At 41.4% G+C, this 20,265-nt stretch overlaps 2 protein-coding genes across 2 annotated transcripts in view; one reads left to right on the forward strand and one right to left on the reverse strand.

The window, feature by feature from the left end:
- LOC307226175 (uncharacterized protein) overlaps positions 1 to 20,265 on the forward strand; it is a 244,021-nt gene that overhangs the window by 121,175 nt on the left and 102,581 nt on the right. The gene's annotated exons all lie outside the window — the stretch shown is intronic.
- Positions 1,480 to 13,767, reverse strand: ROPN1 (rhophilin associated tail protein 1). Its single transcript, XM_079994941.1, has 6 exons — positions 13,611 to 13,767; positions 11,816 to 11,942; positions 10,388 to 10,505; positions 5,265 to 5,426; positions 2,531 to 2,706; positions 1,480 to 1,626 (listed from the first exon to the last, which is right to left on the reverse strand). The coding sequence occupies exons 2-6, from the start codon at positions 11,929 to 11,931 to the stop codon at positions 1,560 to 1,562; spliced, it is 639 nt and encodes a 212-aa protein (XP_079851067.1). The 5' UTR covers positions 11,932 to 11,942; positions 13,611 to 13,767; the 3' UTR covers positions 1,480 to 1,559.

A 20,265-nucleotide genomic window follows, 5' to 3' on the forward strand; every position in this document is an offset into this window, starting at 1 on the left:
ACCACTGAAATTTGAAAGACCAAAGTCCACCCCTGTCCTGGATGGAATGAACTTCTGCCATGTGCTTTTTTGTAAGAGTCTTTTAAGCATTCTTTAAAATTTGGTATCCTTATTGTGTAAGCTATGAGTACTTTCTAGGGAAATTTCTAGTTTGAAAGAGACTTCCAATTAGTGTTGACCACCTACTGATTTTATGGGCTACAGAGATGTAGCTTGTTGAACTCACAGTAACAGTGGGTTGAAGGCCTGGGAGTTGGAGTTCATCAGTCCCCCCCCCCCCCAAAAAAAAATAATCATGTAAAGTTCAGGTATGATACTCTCGTTATAAAAGTGTTTACACTGTGTAAATATGTATAAAAATACTTGAGGAAGCATTTATTAATTCTACATTTTACATAGGTAGGAATCCTCTGGCCCTCCATATGTTGCTGGACTGCACCATCCACAGTCTCTGATCTCTAGCTGCACTGGTTGCTGGGGATGATGAAACTGGAATCCAACAACATCTGGAGGACCACAAGTTCCCCATTTTCTGGTTTTTTAAAAAAAGAAATCGAAGAAAATAAAGTGCCTGGATGTTCCATATCTCACACCAGCAGTAATTAGAAAGGCAAACAAATTTCTCCTGCAATTACTAGAGGGTGTAGCAAACAATGGATTGTGCCTCTTTTTTGTATGATATATGTTTTAAAGTAACAGATGCTAAATGAATGAATGAATGAATGAATGAACATGCACTTTTAAACTCCCCCCGTGGTGCATATTTGTTTTGTATTCAAGCAAGGAAGCAGCTCTAAATTTCCAGGTCTTCACTGTTCCAAAAAGTTGTTATTTATCACTCCGAACATTCACAAACACCCGTGTTAAACATCTTTTATAAATCTGCTTACAGAGCCAGAGAGTCAAATATTACAATGTGTTTCTAGAGTCACTCTGTTAGCTGTATTGAGACTGGGGTACCTTATTTCACTTTTTCAACACTCACACTTTTGTCTGCTTGTATCATTTATCAATTATAATTTATCAATCATACCACAGAAAGTGAGCCCCAGACCAGTTCATTTGAAATATGAGGGGTGCACTATACCTGAATAAATGCACAACTGAACAATCACTAATGGAAAGCAAACTTGAAGGCTTCCTTTTCGTTCCCAGGGAAATAATGGAAACAATTCTGAAGTTTTTCCCTGCAGATGAAGGCATCTGAAATTCCCTCCATGGCAGTGCCGGATATTTTGAAATGCAAAAAGAGGGGAGAAGGGTGGACCTCAATATATATTTAATATAATAGGTTTATACTATTTGGTAGTCTATGATATTTATTTGGGTGGACGTGTGTATATCATAGCACCAGAAAGTTTAACAGTAGACTGTATTCTACTCCAGTGGCACCTTCTCAATCTATGTTTCCATCTTTCTTATTTGTTGCTTTGCCAAACTGTTTATTAACGGACACAAAGGGAAAAAAGAGACTGAGAGGTTGGCCTATTTGTAATTCTTATTCTGTCCTCTGTTTCGTCTTCTTCCTATCAACATAGCAGTGTATGATGCACTGAGAACTACTCCAACCTGACCCGCGGATTCTGGGTAAAATCATTCACCTTGATCAAGCCATCTGGCCCAATGCTGTGTAGGGAACATAAAAAAAAAAGAGGTTTGCTCAACCAGCAATACTTGATCTTTATGAAACATTCTAAACTTTTATCTCACAAACATAATTGTAGCACCATCTTCTGTCTTTCCAGATGCCATTCTTCCTTCTACCTCAGTGAAGCACCGATTTTAAAAGAACTACACTGGGTGCAGGCAGCGTAGTCCAAATTAGTCTGTGAGTCGAGGAATGCCACAAGGTGGCAGCAATCATATATAGTTTGAAATACAGGATGCTTTGACACAAAACACTTTTCCCAAGATAGAGCCAAAGGGGATAGGAAAGTTGGGATTTAAAACGTATGCCTAAATAAGCAATTCTTGCTATCAGTGGCCGCGACAGTAGCATTAACTATAATAAATCAGGGATTATGATCAAAAGATTTCTAAAGAGATCCTGCAACCTCAGTGGGCATGGAAAAATATATTAAATTTTTAAGTATCAGAATCAACAGGTATAGTGGTTAGAGTGGTGGACTGGGGCATGGTGGACCAGGATTCAAATCCCCATTCAAGTCATGAAGCTCACTGGGTGACCTTGGGTCAGTCATTGCCTCACAGAGTTGTGAGGATAAAATGGGGAGGGGGCGAAACATGTATACCAGCTTGAATTCCTTGATGGGGCTTCCAACTGGACACAATCCCAAGTTTTTAGAGACATGGTATATCAAACTGGGATTTTCCCCAGTCCTGATTATTCTGTTTAATGTGAGGATGTCCTGTCCTGTGAACAAACTAGGACTTAGCAATATCTGTCCCTATAGCTGTAAAAACTACTGCACTTCAATACCATACAGGAGGGTAAAACCTATGATGCAAATAGCCACACGCCTTGACATTTACGTTAGCTGTATGTATTAGCTATACTGGGGTTACTTACATCTCCTGCTCAATATAATTCAGCATTCGACTAACATGAGATGCTGAAATCTCCCCATCTACTTCAGCGATGTAAGTGTAGAGAAACTGGAAAGTGCTGAAGGGGATACGGGCGGGTCCACTGTCATTCTCATTGGATAAAACCTCACATATTATCTTTAGAGTTTTTGCAATAGTCTATTAAAAAGATAAGAAGAATTAGTATCTAAGTTTGCCATTCATAATAAAGCAACTAGTTATTATTCATTTCTAGAAATACTAAAAAAGAAATAGCTCAATGTCTGGCTATAAAGCCATAAAGCAGGGATAGCAATTGTGGTGTCCTCCAGATGTTGTGGCCCAACTCCCTTCAGCCCTGCCCAGTTGGGAAATGGTCAGGGATGGTGAGAGTTGCTGGCCAAAATGTCTGGGGGCCCCCACATTGGCTACCCCTGCCATAAACAGAAGAGTGAGCGACTGTTTATTTATGTGACTCAACTAAACAGTCACAGCTTCTTTGCCAGAAGTCCTGAGAATTATAGTTAGGTGGTAAGTATAGTTCTGGATATAACCGCTATGCTGTGGTGGTTTGTGGTGTAGTGATTAGAATAGGGGAATGCCAGGTTCAAATCTCCACACAATTATGAAGCTCTAAGGTGAGTTTGGGCAATCATGATTTCCTGGCCTAGTCTTACCTCACAGGGTTATTGTGAGGAGGATAATAAGGGTGTGGAGGGCCTTGTACAAATTATGTGAAGCTTAAATTTTTAAGGTAGGTGTTTCTTGATAAACATCTCTATTATGGAAAGCCACACCAAAAATGCAGTTTAGTTTTAATGTGCTAAGATGTATCAAAGAACAGTGGCCACAGGGGCAGAGTTACTGTGATACTAATGATTTCAGTGAGATTAAGCACACTTTAATATCTTATAGACTGCGGCCAATTACTATATACATTGGGCTTTATATACTCTCTTAAAAATTATATATATTGGCACTTTATAGTAACAATAACAGTAATACATTAATGTACAACATTGTACATAAGGAGATATTCTCTAGGAAAGTTGATGTTTGAGTTGCTCTGTTTTGGTAAATGACTGTTTCCTGATGAACAAAAAAACAATATCTATTAGCTCTGTCTGCTTTTTATCTTTTGCTCACCTGAAGTCAAAATCTTCTCTGAAATCAGAATTATCTCCACAGCTGCTAACTGTAATGTTATAAATATAAGATTATGACTTCAGGTGAGGAAGAAGTCTGCAGGAACAGACAAATTCACAAACACAAAAAGCCAGATTCATAAATGGTGCCCCTAAAACAGGCTAAAGGGTAGGAGAGAGAAACAGAAAATACAATGGATTGTGATAAAGTTTTGGATGTAAGATTACAACAGTTCATTCCGAAAGATACATTAATCAGCCTATATTAATACAATCAGTGGTCATATGAAGAGTAATGTTAACCCACATTGTTAAGTGTCTTTATAGCATTAGATGCACTTCTGCAGATAATAGCTGCCATCAGGACAGCTGCAACAGTGGGATTCTTAGGGCTTCTACCATGTTGTGAGAATGTGGCAACCCATGATTAGCTGGATGTTATACCAATCCAGCTTTATTCCTTGTAAATTTGCAACCTCCCTTTCTTACATGTAAAAGCAATAATTTCTGTGAAATATGTTTATGTTCATGAATGAGGGAGAGGCCTAAATATCCATACAATACTATCTTACGTTGGTCCAATTTAATAATTCAAATTGTAAAAGTAAAGATTGGGTTCTTGTTGTTTTTCAAATCGAGGCTATTAAGGGAGATTGGTATTACTTGTGATTCATCCAAAAAAGAGCCCACCAGACAAATATGGTGTAACAAAATCCAGTATTGAAACTCATCTGGGATCTTGTGCAGTTGCCATGGAAAAGAGGGGGAGAAAGGGTGGAGACTGTAGCTGTTAGCTGGTGAACTATCTTAAGGTTGAAGGGCTTTTACAAAGCTTATATGATGTGCGGTTCCTCATAGTAGGAAGAGTACGGATAGTAGGTACAGTGTAGGGAATAGGACAACTCGGCCACTAATGGCGACCCTCCCAACAGCACCAGATTTACTGCAATGTGAAAATGTCCTCTGCCCTTTTAATTCTTCACACACAGCAGAATACAGTGGTAGAATCCAAGCTTGGGGGGATTGTAGAGTGGATTGTACCAATTCGAATTGATGTTTAGAATTGCCATTCACAGTAAGAAGAAAATTAGGACTCTGAGGACCAAAATACTTTAGTAGCCTGCTCCTTGCTGTGCTACTTTTCAACTTGTATTTTTAAAAACTCGCAGCAGAATATTTTTTAAAAAGTGATTTCCTCTACACCTGAAATGGTACCCATCTACTACCCCTATAGCCTCCTTCCCAGCTCTTTCTGCTCTGTGTGTAGAAGCAGACCTGGGTGAGGCCATATTAGGAACAAATGGGCAGTCAAGGTGTTCTTTCTCCATCAACCCAGGTAATACCTTCATACAACAGTCCAATAAGTTGTGGTGGTTGTTCTCGCTTTCCTTCTGTTCTGGGACTGCAAAAATACAGGAAGGGAGGCTGCTGCAGTAAGGCCCATTAGTTTGCAGCTGGTTCTGCTTTTCACTGCTTCCTGAGTGAAACTACAAGCTCTTAATAATAATCCACATGACATAGACCCACTAAAAGTAAATACTAATTATTTAAGGAATCTAAACATATTGGAAATTCAAAAGAAAAAGAACTTACAACTCCAAGAGAGCTGCAGGCCAGAGCTAAAAACTTCAGCCATTCAATTTCTTCAGTAAAGTGTCCAACGTTCATAATACTGTCAAATAGGTCTGTAGGAAGATTGAGCACCTTCCACATCTGGGCTAGCTCATCTACGTGGATTATCAGCCTCCCGCCCACCTGGAAAGAAATATTGGCAATATCTATCATAAGTGAATAAATGACTGCAGGTTTTTTGTTTTTATCTAGATCTCGTCACCTGCTTTAGTGCCAGGAATTCCTTCCTAATCGTACAAATTTCAGAGATGGTAAGCATTCTGTTTGCTTTGTAGAATCAGTAAAAATAAATAAAAATGTACGAGATCACGGAACTAAGATACAGCTAAGCAGATTGGGATGTTGGCTGAATCCTTGCTCTGTTCTTTGTAAGAAGGAGTATGTTGCTGCTTTGATATTTTTTACTGTAAGTGTCCAGGCAAAGAATGAGACAGTACATGCCACAGACATGTACTAACTGTTTTAGAAAATGTTGTGCTGAGTTTGTATTAACTGTGGTTCTGCTTTGTGCCATCTTGTTGTACTCCTCCCAAAAAGTAAGTAGGATGTAATCATGTCTGCATCTTCTTAGTTCTGTGATGGGGCAGGGTATCCTTGCTTATTTGTATATGCCAGTTTATAAATATATTAATACATAACTGTCTGGTACCAAGACTGAGCCTTAATTATGAGGTGACATACACAGACCTAATGTAGATCTTTTGAAAATGGACCACGTGACATTCAAACTGCTGTTATACTGACTTGACATCTACTAGGCTGGAAAACGCTGAGGGTGCAGGTACTGGGGTGGCGCAGCTGCACCAAGAACTAATTCACCTTCTGCTTCTAGTCTAGTATATGGCTACACCAGGATTGTTTGATTCTAAACTTGCAAAAACAAGTACAGGACTGCTGCTTTTACTGCAGATTCCTACTGTGCAAGAAGGAGAAAATGGACTTACCCAGTCCACTTTTTTTGGCAGGGGAAAACTATATCTTATATCTTAGGACCCCACTGCTGGATAATATGCTAATGCTTCCATATCTTATTGATTGATTGATTGATTGATTGATTGATTAGATTTATATTCCAGCCTTTCTCACAAAAGCTGCAAGGAGTCTCACTCTCTGTGTTCATTCCAAATGTAGTAGATGGTGCTTGAACTCATAGTAGCAAATATTTAAGAAATAAGTTTGTGAGACTGCACTGATTGGCCATGTGCTTTGAGATTATTCCACCATTTTGCTATTTTAATATTCAATATGCAGCTGTTGAAAAGTTAATGACATGGCACAGTTTTAAGAGGTGTCCACAGCAGGTCTACTGCCTTTCAGTGTGTTGTTTTAAACCCTTCACTGCGAGTTGTGCAGCACTGTCCTGAACATGTTTACTCAAACTTAATCTTTACTTCTGAGTAAGCATATTTAGGATTACAGCCTCAGTATACAGCCATAACCTTGGGAAGCAGTATTTCTGGAAAAGGTTTAATTATGATGTTGAGCTTTTGCATCTATAGCTCTCTGTTTCTTGTGCAGGCTGTGCAATCTGTAGAAACAATGCTAGGTTTTCCTTATGTATTAAGTGTCCCAAAGAAGAGGATCAGGCAGATGAGGGTCATGTGGATCTTGAATGGGCCTGAATTCAATGTAGAAAAGCAGGCAGGGGCTTTGGAACAATATGTTGACACTGTCCACTTGGGAATAAATGATGCCACTAACACTGGGGATGTCTATTTTGGGGATATTATCACCCACCCAGGTAATGAAGTTGGTATGCTGTGTCTGCTTTTGAGTGCCATTGTGGGCACAAGAAGAATATAGGAATGAATTCATACACACAGGGGAGAATGCCCTAGATATGCAGGAGTATATATTTTGTTCTCGAAGCTACCAACATGAGTTTGACCAAACTGCCAGAGGCAGTGGAAGACAGGAGTACCTGGCATGCTCTGGTCCATGGGGTCACGAAGAGTTGGACATGGCTAACGAAACAACAATATATTTTGAAAAAGACCTTTGTACCCCAGAACAAGAAAGAACACAGGGATACACATGTGTGCTATCCACATGCTGTCTATTCATGTTGAAGCAGAAAGCAGGACACTAGTGATAGCTCTCAGCTCTCTAGAGTTAGCTGAAGGGAAGCAAGCAGTTGTCTTTCAACTGGAGGCCTGAAATGTGTTTAAATGTGTACAAATCTCCCAGGTCACTTCCCCTTCTCTAGATCCTTTGAACTGTCAGTTGGCATTTGTCCTTTCAGGGTTTATCCATACTTCCCATTGCTTTGTGCTTTCTGGGCTTTTCAGGTTCATATCTGAGTGGGTTTTGTCCCAGGGCTTTCCTCAGGAAACCCCCTGTTTTACCACTGAATCAGAACAAACAGCAATCTGCAGAAAACCTGCTTGCCGTTTGTTCCAATTCAGCGGTAAAATATGGGTTTTTCTGGGGAAAGCACCAGGACCAAAAATAATAAATAAGTAACCACTTGGACACAGACTTGGAAAGCCCAGACTTGTACCTAGGAAGCACAAAGCAAAGGTAAGCAGGGTGCTTCCTAGACTGGTAACTGGGGGTCAGATAGGTGTGTGCTTGAATGGAGAAGCAATATCTCTGCACACCATAGTTTTCAGAGGAGTGTACATTTGGTTATATATTTGAGTGAGCACCTGCATTTGGGATGCACATCTGCTTTTGGAGCCTGATTTCTCACGGGCACACAAGTACTAAAGTTTCTAGGGATTATTTGAGCTGCAGGTTGTCAATCACAGACACCTGTAGAATCTTCATGACTTCAAATCTGCCACTTGAATTAATAAACTGCTGTATATTTCTTAGCCACTCTAAAGGGTACTCCAGGGCTATAAAATATTCTGGGTAGTGCTAAAATGATCTTTCCATCATCACAAGCATTTCTGCTGGCCAAACAAAATCATCTCCCATCTCCTCCCCCACACTGCACACTGTTCTAGGGATTCGAGGAGGGTGCAGGGGGAAGAGGGGGAGGAAGTCCCATTGTGCTAGTGGGACTCATTGTGGTGCACCCTGCTAGCTCAACAACCTAGGTGAAAATGGCCCATAGTTTATTAGGACTGAAATCAAATTCCAGTGAATAGGAGTCAGCATCAAATGTGCAGGTATCAGTACTGTGCTGATGTGAAGATACTAACATCCTAAAATTCAAGGAGTTGTTTCTGGAGTAAGGAACTTATCTTGTGTAAATATATTTTGGGAGAAAATGGAGAAACAGTAGTAGCACAGAAGCACTGTGCATCACTAACTGGATCATAAATCCTGTGGTGGTGTATACCCGCTGTCTTCCTAAATAATACATCCTCTTCCACCTGTTCTCTGCTCAAAATGAAAGGCTTAAAAACACAAAAATGGGATCCATTTAACTCATATTGGTACAATAACTGAGCAGTTATGGTTGGTTAGTTTTTTTGTGAAGAAATTCAAAGCTTGCCATGCTGCTGGTGGTATGAAAATTTTGCATGAAAAGCTACAGATATTGATTCAGAGTACATATGAAAAGATGTCCATGTTCTAATCATAAAGCCCAGTTGTGCATTTTTTCAGCTAATTTGTAAAAATAATACTTGGGCTACAGGGGCGGCATCTCACCCTCAGGATTGTGGATGCCCATCGCTGTAATGTTGGCTCCTCCAAAAATGAACACGACATTGCACATTGTGTGTGTGACATCACATGCACCATGTGCAAGCATGTATATGTGATGTTGCATGTCCATGTTGCAGCATCGGCTGCTCCTCTTCCTCCTTTTCTGCGGGGAGGGGCATGGACTCAGAAGCAGAGAGACTGCCTCCATGTCCAAGCCCCCGTACTGGAAAAGGGTGCCTCGCTTGCTGACTGTGCAGGGTGGAGCTGAACTGCTTCTCTCTCTGAGGCAGCACCACAGAGGCTAGCTGGCTGCCTCTCTCCAGCTTTGCTCATTGACTTTGTGGGTGCTTGGCCCCCACAATTATATTATTGTGGGTGCCCAAGCACCCATGGTCCCCTGGAGTTGGCTTCTATGCCAGGCTATAACTGGGTATTGATGAAGTAAACATTGGAGTAATTGATTGCATTGCATTGTGCTTACAGTTACAGAAAGAAGTTGGTCATGCTGCTGAAGAGAACTTTATCATGCTGATTCTCCCTTTTCTTCTGTGTAACAAGGGGATGAGAACATTTGAGAGGATGGTATAGATAATGGGTAGGGAACCCTTTTCAATTCCCTTTTAGGCAATCTTCTGAGGGCAACATGCTAGCAGTGGGCAGGACCAAAGCAAAAGTGGGTGGAGCGGTCTGTGGAGAAACCTGAGGGCCAGATAGAAATCCCCAAGTCCTAGTATAGATGGCTTGCTTCTTATGTGGTTGCAAGTTACTACTTTGTAAGTTGTCATCTTTATTCATTGTTTGAGTTCTCACAGGGTGGTGAACTATAACTGATGACTTACTATAAACATGACCATCTGCGTTGCTTTGCTTCTCCCTGGCACGCAAGGGAAATAAACCACAATTCCTGGCTTAGCATTATGTCCAAACCAGGGTTGTGGTTTGTAGTGCTCCAAACAAACCACAATCAGTATGCTAAGTACAAACTTTGGTTGCAGACTGTGGTTTGCTTGGAGCAAAACAAACCATGATCTCTGGTTTGCATGTAATGTTAAGCCATGGTTTATTTCTCCCCAGGGAGGAGCAAAGCAGTTCAGATTGGCACATTCAGAGTAATACATGAATTGTTGTTTACCATGAGGTGCAAATGAAGTCAGGGTTTAAAATTAGAGCGTGCACAAAGTATTGCTTACCTATGTGTATCAGGAAGGTTGTGGAACTAGGCTTGAATGTAATAAAAGTAAAGGAATTATGAAGAGCATTAATCTTTTAAATAGTCTTCCTACTTTGGCAGAAGTCTTGTAACCTTGACATTTTGTAATAGTTATATTCTGTCTGTATGCATCTTACAATGTGAACAAAAAGTAGCAGATATAAGACTGAAGGCAATTACTGGAACCGTGTCCAAAACCAATATGAAATAGTAGAGTACAAACACTCAAGCCTCTTATGTACTTGCCCCAAAATGGAAAGGAGATGTTTCTTACTCTCTGGTGTAAGACCTTCAAGAGCTCTGGTGTAAGCTCTGCACAGTTTGATAAAGGGACTCTATCTGGTCGTTCTCTTACAGGAGGATTCTCTCCACGGGCCATAGCATTAAAATAGCTAGACAGAAAGAAAACAGCAGGTATTTGCATTTTAGCAAAATATGTTAACAAAAAGTGTGACTAGAATTTGGCTATTTGTTTTCAAGTTTATAAATGACATATTAAAGCTCAACAGTGAAAACTCATAAAGTACGCATATCAAAAGGACATAGCTTGAAGGCACATGACACAGCATCCTTATTGAAATTTAGCAGCTCAGTTCTGGTTAGTGATGGATAGGGGACAGCCTGGAAATTATGTAAGCTGCCTTTCTACAACGAGGAAAGATGGGATATTGTAATACAGTGGTACCTTGGTTCTCAAACTTAATCCGTTCTGGGAGTCTGTTTGACTCTCAAAACCATTTGAAAACCAAGGCGCAGCTACCGATTGGCTGCAGGAGACTACCAAGTTACTACTGTATAAGGGTGGGAAGCCTGACCTTCTGAATATTGTTGGTCTGGAACTCTCATTATCTCTGACCATTGACTATGGTGGCTGGGACTGGCTGGAGTTCGACAACATCTGGAGGGTCAAATGTTCCCCCCACTTGTCATGGTGGTAGCTGATAATAGGAGGGGGAATCACATGAGAGCAACAGGCCTGATTGTAGCCTCTTTGCAGTAAAAGGGCATTTCCTCTCCCTCACTGCCTTCTGCCTTAGCTTGTATGACCACTGAGGCTGGTGATGTGCCACTGGCTGTGCTTCTCCATCAAACTCTACCACTGCTGGCCAGGAGTTAGGATTGAAGCCTGAGCTATTATTTATGCTTAATTTGAAATGTGGTTGTCTGTTCACCGAGGCGGGTAGTGCTTATGTATGCTGGGTAGTAGAGTTTTCATTATTTGGCTATGACAGTGATAGCAGTTTTTGTTGCAATACTCCCACCCACATTGATCTTGGTGTTTTTGGTTTTTGTTTTGCAAAAACTGCTTGAAAATGTTGCACATGAGAAAATGAAAGTCATGTGTGACTGTTGGTCTATATTCCTTTAGGTTTCAGGGGATGTATTTTCTCTGGATTTGTTATTTACTGTAGCCTAGGGTGTCTTGAGGGATATTTTGCTCCCTGAACTTATTCCACCCAGGGTTCCCTGTGGCAAGCATAGGGCAGTTCTTCATAAAATGGTGCTGGTCATTCTTTAATGAAAGCTGCATTAATTCCTGATACCAAATAATTGCTACCCATCTTTGCCTGAAAAAAAGTGTGTTCTCAAAAAGTATAGGGGAAATGGCATAAACATAGAATTCCACAAGTAAACCTATAAACTATTAAGTATAGTATCAGTTTTAAGGATACAGTTTTTTAGAGTAAAATATTAAACTTACTCAGAAGACCATTGGATCAGATCTGGAGGTTGTGTCCGAATGGCAGCTTTTGTAAACTGCTTCAACAAATCTGGAAGCTCCGGAGGGATGCATACTTGTTTGTCTGTTTGTGGCATAATTCCTGTGCCTGTTAGAAAAAATAGCAACCTTCTCTGTTAAGTGTTGGAAAACACATTGCAATTACCCATTGAAGCAACCCTTCAGTCAAAGTTCTTTTTTATCCTATAAACTTGTGTGGTGCTATAAAAATGTTGAAAAACAGAAGGCAGGCAGTACCACGCAAGAAAAGCACATAACCTTTTACTGAAAACTATTACATTTGAGTTCTTACTCATTTCACTAAATCACTTTGTATTTTATAACGTTGTGTAATAGTAGCTATATAATTGTGAATTTTACATTTCTATTGTTGGGGAATCCTCCCCCTGCTGAATTTGTCTGGTAATGAACTTCTACGTGCCTATTATGAAGTCCCTGAACATTGTGCAGATTTCTAGAGTGCATTATCAGTGCATCTAAGGTGCTGTCCACACCTGTTGGGCCCATCCATTATCATCACTCACGAAAAGAATGTACCCTTGACCATGTCCAATACACCATTGTAGTTGTGCTTTCTAGGTGAAGGATGACGAGCTATCTTTTGCACAATAAGGAAAAATAAGAAAATCTGCAAAAGGCAGGCAGGATCTCTGACTGTCTGTACAGAGTCTGTGTCTGTACAGCATGTACAAATTCAGACTTTCAGTGAATGTGAGGCGGTTGAGACCAGCAGGTGTAATTTGGATTCTCTTCCCTGCTAGCATTCACTGACCATCAGTACACACAGAGCTACTGATGAGTCCTTATGCACACCCCAGTTTCTCCAGAATTGGAAAATTTAGGCATTTTTGAATACAGTAGATCCTATACAATGATAGTTTTCAACATGACAGGTCAGCCTCCCGCAGAAAGCATGGTCCGTTGCTAAGGACAATGAATGTTCCTCTATGAGTGCAGGACTAATGCGTCTCTTGTGAGAAAGCTTTATTCCTCTGGGAATGTCAAAAGTATTTCTTTCTCACTTGGCAGTAATAGACTATGATGCATGTGTCCACAGCTGCAGTGCAACTGCTGTTGCAGTGGCTGCAATCCTATGGTTGCAACTGCATCTAATTGGGCACCCTCTGCCCACCCCTTTGCGATATGAAATATTCCCTTTGCTGGTGATAGGAATAATTTATTCCAGTTGTAGAAACTTTGGATAAATGCATATAATGATCACCCAGCCATACCCCCACCAAAATACAAAAAAATAAAAGGGAACTCAAGGAAGTGAAGAGGTCTTGATGAGGCAAGGCTTGGGGGATTTGTACAGAGCAGTTTCACAGACCACTTAGCAAGCAACAAGCACTTGCAAATATATTTTTGTAACTCTGCCACCCCATTCCAGCTACCCTATCTCTATTCTTTCCATCCACGCACTGTCACTACAAATTTGTCCCCAGTCTTTGGCATTGGGCTTGCATCTAACAGACCTTGCACAGATCCACACCATACATTTAAAACACATCCAGCACACATTTGAAGCACACGACTTGCGCCAAAGAATCCTGGGAACTGTAGTTTGTCAAGGGTGCTAGGAACGGTAGCTTCAGGCCAGGAAACTACAGCTCCCGGGACTGTTTGGGGGAAGTAACCGGGCTTTAAATGTGTGTTGGATGTGCTTTCGTGGTGTGGTTCTGCCCCTTGTTGATGTCGGAGATTAGCAAAGTGGGATAAGAATTCTGTCCCCCAGGGTGGTTTTGTCCTGTATTACCGGAGGCTGAGACGACTCAGCCTCTTCGTGAAGATCGCCCAGCTGCTGTTTTGGGACAGTCACACCAGGCTTTATCGGGGGCTTCACGCTGCTTCCACCCAAGATGGGCCCTTGCATTAACTCAGGACTGCGCCCTTTGTTTCCCTGCAGCTCTAGGTATCCTAGCAACTGGTGCTCTACCTCACAAAGGCACTGATTCTGTCAGCTGCCTTTGCTGGCAGTAAACAGTGAGACACTTGAAAAGGTCATGGGGTTCTTACTGGGGAGTTAAGAGAGCTTCATCAGGGTGGGGTTGGGGAGCCTCAAACTCCATGGGTAGGACAGGTATTTTAGATAAATTTTAGGGCTTTCACTATCTCCTAGATATCCATAAAATGAATTTTATGGGTTTCAAGGTTTGCTTGATTCTATGGGCATGGCTGCATGGATTTGTCCTGTTGTTTCTACCCTGTCATGTAAATCTGTTGTACACCATCTGTTGTACACCAATAACACCTGCCATTTTCACTCTTTTGTGGGGCAGAGGAAGTTTGAGTTAGTAAGGTGTGGCAGTGATAAAACAAAGATGACCAGGAGGAAAAATTCTAATCACAGTTGTGGGGAGCAAGAAGTGTTGCTTTTATAGGGGAAAGGGCTGCCTGATGAGGGCTGCAAAACGCTGCTGAGAAGGCTTACTGCTGCCTGTCTTCTCTAACCCATTGGTACTGTGACCATTTGCACATAGACAAGAGAATGTCGCACCAAAGCAGAGAACAAAAGGCAACAGAGCTTTGCATAGAATATTAGTGTGCTAAATACATATGTAGAGATGGAAATGTGGAAATAATTACTATAATTTAAATAGAAATATAATGCATGTCACCGTAGCAGGGAAGCCTATAGTCAGGTGGCTTGTGTGCTTGCTCTGTCTGGTGTCCAGGTGCTAACTGTTGATGGACAAGTTCAAGGTCGCTGCTCTGCCTTCTTATGGTTTTCTAATCTTCAAACCAGACTTGGATTGGACATTCCTTCTAATAGAGGATGCCTTCAAATGGAGGGCTGTCCTCTGACAATGCTTTAAACAGAGGACTACCCTTGGGAAAGTAGGTCACATGGCTACCCTTAGTATTAGATGGTGTTTCATTGGCATAAACCACTTCCAAACCATTTTGGATTCCCAAAGAAACTTCTAGTATGTTAATATTTCTGTAGTTCCATCCTGTGTCTGTAGCCGAAAAGAACCAAATAAAGCAATATATGTTCAATATGATTGTTACCCACACATTAAGGAAGCTGTTGTGTTTTTAAACTGATCTTAATAATTCCAGTTACAGATAGGTAGCCGTGTTGGTCTGCCATAGTCAAAACAAAATAAAAAAATTCCTTCCAGTAGCACCTTAAAGAAGTGTGCATGCACACGAAAGCTCATACCAAGAACTAACTTAGTTGGTCTTTAAGGTGCTACTGGAAGGAATTTTTTTATTTTGTTTTGATCTTAATAATGTATTTTTACATTGCGGGCCCAGTCGCAGTGCTGCCCACCCCTCGTTAGTGTCTGTAAATGATTAATAACTCAGGCGGACAACAATCTGGATTAATATTGGCCACAACTTTATTGATTACAGAATGTATGTGGGATTTTGGCTCAGGCATTGGGTGTATCCATTCCAGCCTCCTGCTGGAGGACTGGAACTGCTGCAGGTGTGTGCCAGGATTGTGGCCTCTCCAAGATGTCAGTCTACTGAGTTGGCCATCCTAAGGCTGCTGCTGGAAGCCTTATAGGCCCATCTGCTGCATGCTTGGCCTCAGGACTGGGACATCCACCAAGACCCCTTTAACGAGGTACCCTGAAAACACCGCTGGATCATATTGGGTGATGCACCACTTCACCCCACGCTTGAAGACTAGGATTCCACCCAATGCTTTAACTGCCAAAGTTAAGACAGTTTGCTGCGAGGAAGGCAAAACCTCTAAACCGGCCAATTTGTCTACAGGGAAAATTCCTTCCTGGCCCCAAATATGGCAAACGTGTGCAACCATAGCAAGGTCAGGAGATACACGGGAAACAAAATAAGGTTAAACTGTGAATGAAGGAACAGAGCATTGTTAAAGCAGCAACCTGAAAGGCAGAAAACATTCTAGAACAAAATGAAATTGACCTGGAAAATAAAGAAGATTAACGATAAGAAGGGGTGGGGGGTGGGGTTTGTTTGCTTCTCCGCTGACTGTGCTGAGGCCGGACAGCGCTGCAGACTTTTATGCAGCCAATGCCCTCCCAGACTGCGAGGCACACCCACAAGGGAGGCCACTGATTGGCCCATTTAAGATGCTGCAGCAGGCGGGAACTTCCCAGATGTCTAGGCAGCTGGGGGGATTTCCCTAATGGCTGCCCGGACATGTGCGCTCTGCTCTGACGGACCAGGGATGGCGGCTGAGCGTGAGAGGCCGCAACAGATGCCCACCCAGGAAGGGGTAAGCGTCCGTTGTTGTAAGTTGCCTTCGGATTTCATAACGAAGGGTGGGTAAAAAATCTGATCGATAATAATAAATAGCAACAGGAGTTATGTGTGTGCCTGGCAATAAATTGCATGCATAATGCCAACACTGCTATAGTGTGGTTCTAGATTGGTTAACTCAGAAAATAAGTCCACCAAGCTCATTAAGGCTTGCTTCCAAGTTCCAAGTAAGGTTGTACAGGTCTATATTATCATCTGCATGCTATAGGCTGTATTATTAATCCTCCTATTGTGTGTACGTGGGTGGGATGGGGTTCACAGGTAATTTGTAGTCAAAGAAAGATTTGAACCAGGTCTCCTTGAACTCTGTATGCACAGTCAATGTGTACTCAGAACTCCGTGGGGTTATAATTTCAGCCTTAACCACTCGAGTGGCATTACTACACTCCCTACTAGAAGAGGTAAAGTGGGATCAGGGGGTGACAAGTGGGGTAAATTGAGGGACATATTCAGGAAATGCCAGCATGGTGGTTTTTCTTCCTAGTTTTAAATTTATCACAAAGCTAATGTCAATATCATGTTTCCCTGGCTCTCCTTTCAAGAAGAAGTGATAGATGCTTCAAAGTAATAACCTTCAAGTGAATGGTTTTCTTTTAAAAAAGGATGAAGAGTGAATATGAAATAGCATGAATATCATAGCAAATAACATAAGACCTAAACCTAAAACTCTGTTTGACAAAAGAGCATGAACAAAAATGTCAACAGATTATATTGCATTGTTATACGGAGAGAAATGTTTGGTGAAGGATATAGAAATTGTGCATTATGCTAAACAGGTGAAGTAAACATTATTTACCCGCTGTTGAGATGACAACTGAAAGTTATCTCTTGATTCACTCTTTCACTGGGGAAATGTATGATAAACGAAAAGAAAAAGGACATTTCTTTTCATGTAGTCGAATCCACCCCAAGAATTACTGCAATGAAAGCTGCAAAAGCTTCTTAACTATTGTGCCTTTAACACCCCATACTAAATAGGAATGATTCTTTCATTGAAAATTTTTTTTAAAAAAAATCTTCATTTTCCAGATACTTCTGGTTTAAGCTCTGACAGTGTATACTTCAGGAGCAGAGGGTTAAAGTGCATGAAATATAGATGGTAAGATGGAAGTAATTTAAAATGCCACCTTAGGGTTGTTAGCTACTTTTTTCCCTGAGATTTTTTACAGTATTTTAGTGGAGAGAAATTAATTATAGTCAGTCTTTTTCCTGCTTCTCCATGCCAGGGAAGCTTGTGCCTTTTGTTTTGTTTTTACCTTCTATGCAGCTGATTAAAGGCACAGGACCTGTATTAACAGACCAGGGTTATTAAAGAGGCAGGATATAAGAGGCAGGTAATAACTAATATCTGTTTTGTCATGTTTTTACATATAATCCATGCTGTAGCATACCAAAATTAAGCACCTGCAGATTAATATCTGAGTAGCTTTAAGAATGAACCAGAAAAACGGTATATTTTGTTTCTCCGACATAGCAGTGAGGCCTAAAGTTCCTACTTGTTAGTAGCTACCGTACTTGGAATTTGGGGAGATGGGGCTTGGAAATTCTGGAGTTACTAAGTGGCTGGGAGCTACAAGTGATCTCCTATTCATGTAGTGAGAACCATCATATAGTGAGCTTTTCAGGAGCTACTGTATTGTTGTTAGTATCCTGTTTCTGCAAATTATTATTATTATTAATAATAATAATAATAATACCCCGCCCACCTGGTTGGGTTTCTCCAGTCACTCTGGCCGGCTTACAGTACATATAAAACATATTAAAACATCAAATATTTAAAAACTCCTGATACAGGGCTGCCTTCAGATGTCTTCTAAAAATCAGACAGTTGTTCATTTCCTTGATATCTGATGGGAGGACGTTCCACAGGGAGGGCACCACTACCAAGAAGGCTCTCTGCCTGGTTCATAGAATCATAGAATCATAGAATCATAGAATCATAGAGTTGGAAGAGACCACAAGGGCCATCGAGTCCAACCCCCTGCCAAGCAGGGGTAACCTCACTCCTAGCAGTGTGGTAACTGCCGGAGGACCCTCGGAGGAGAACCTTAGTGTCTGGGCTGAGCGATGGGGGTGGAGACGTTCCTCCAGGTATACTGGGCCGGGGCTGTTTAAGGCTTTTAAGGTCAGCACTAACACTTTGAATTGTGCTTGGAAACGTACCGGAAGTCAGTGAAGATCCTTTAGGACCAGTGTTATATGGTCCTGGCAGCTGCTCCCAGTCACCACTCTAGCTGCCACAATTAAGTCAGCCCTGGTTAAGCTACATGTCAAAGCAATGTAATTAAGCAGAGGGAAACAAGCAAGGGAGGTACATCTGTCTTTCTTGTTCATTGGACCAGCTGCCACTGCTCCTCTTTCTTATTATTGTAAGGTTGCTAATTTGTTTTTGTCAAATCTTCCCCCCATGCCTTTAACAGCAATTTGATATGCAGGCATGGCTGGGCAATTATGCTTATTTTTCAGTTGTTTGAAAACTTTACCTGCTGATTTTTGTAGAACAAAGCAGGGCAATTTTTTCCTTAGTCAAATGTGGAAACTAGGTTGTTAAGAGTTATGCAGAAGTAATTACAACAAACGTTATTATAAAAAAAACTTAATTTAGAATATATCCAAGAGCTCTGGACCATTTCTACCCCTCCCTAAAAATGGCCTTTACTAAGCCTGAAATAATATTTCTGGAAAAAGAAGATAGGAACAGACTATATAGATGGAGGAACAAGGTAAGTTAAGTTCCACATTAGGACTCATAATGACCTTAAATACAAGGATAACATTAAAGGTAAAGGATAAAGGGACCCCTGACCATTAGGTCCAGTTGTGACCGACTCTGGGGTTGCGGTGCTCATATCACTTTATTGGCTGAGGGAGCCAGCGTACAGCTTCTGGGTCATGTGGCCAGCATGACTAAGCTGTTTCTGGCGAACCAGAGCCGTGCACGGAAACGCTGTTTACCTTCCCGCTGGAGTGGTACCTATTTATCTACTTGCACTTTGACATGCTTTCGAACTGCTAGGTTGGCAGGAGCAGGGACCGGGCAACAGGAGCTCACCCCGTCGCGGGGATTTGAACCGCCGACCTTCTGATCGGCAAGTCCTAGGCTCTGTGGTTTAACCCACAACGCCACCCGCGTCCCTATGCCACCCACGTCCCTACATTACATTACAGACCTCAAATTCTTCTCTGGCCCATATTTGTATCTAAGCCAGAGAAGAATCTTACCCCTTGCCCCATCTCCTATCCACACAGTCCCCATAGAATTCTAGTTTTGATTCAGATTCTGCTTGCATCCCTGCCTCTTGTGCAGCAGTTTTTCCACAAGGCTCTGCATAGTTGTTTCCACTTCTGAACCACAGGCCTCTCAGTTCTTGGCCAATAGTGTCTGATGGCATCATAGTGTGATCTATGCTACTGAGCCGCCTACTCATCCAAATACCATGGGTACTGTAGTCCCCAGAAAGCAATAGTGGAGAACGCATTGTCAAGGCTTTGCTAAGACCTCCAGGGATGCCCTTTTGTTGTATGGCAAGCAATCTAATGTCCCGTCCCCCCCTTTGAGAATGTGAATGATCTCTGCTGTGGCGAGATCACGAAAGTGCTAGTGAGAATGTACTGTTTTGAATGTTCTCTGTACCTACGTACTGAAAGATAGGCGGAGGAGAGAAAATTGTTAGACAAGCTGTTTTAAGGGCACAGAGTCCTTTAGACGCAATCATTCATCATTATTTCCTTTTCTGTGCTAAGCCATATAACAGAAGGTAGCACAATGTCTGTTCATCACATATTTATAGAAATGTGGAGTTGCACAAAGTACTGTGCTTCCACATCCACTTCTTGAAATGAAAGTAAGCAACCAAATTGATAATGGAGCTCTGTGTAATATAGAATTAATTTGTATGCAATGACAAATTCATGTTCACATGTTTAGCTAATATTATATAAAAGTACGTGAAATGGTCACATCACAGGTCATCTTAGTATAGCAGCTTTTTTCTATTTAATGCTTTAAATTCTTATTTCTGGAGCTAAAAATACTGCTGTGTCAGTATGTCTTGGAGAAAAATGATTTCAATGTAGTACCTGCTGGAAATGGACAATAATTTTAAAGGTGACATTTTCTGGCTCCTGTGTTTTTCTTAGCTAGGGGTGGGGAGGCGGAA

The sequence above is a fragment of the Podarcis cretensis genome (assembly GCF_951804945.1).
Source record: "Podarcis cretensis genome assembly, chromosome: 1".
In the NCBI taxonomy this organism is placed as follows: domain Eukaryota; kingdom Metazoa; phylum Chordata; class Lepidosauria; order Squamata; family Lacertidae; genus Podarcis; species Podarcis cretensis.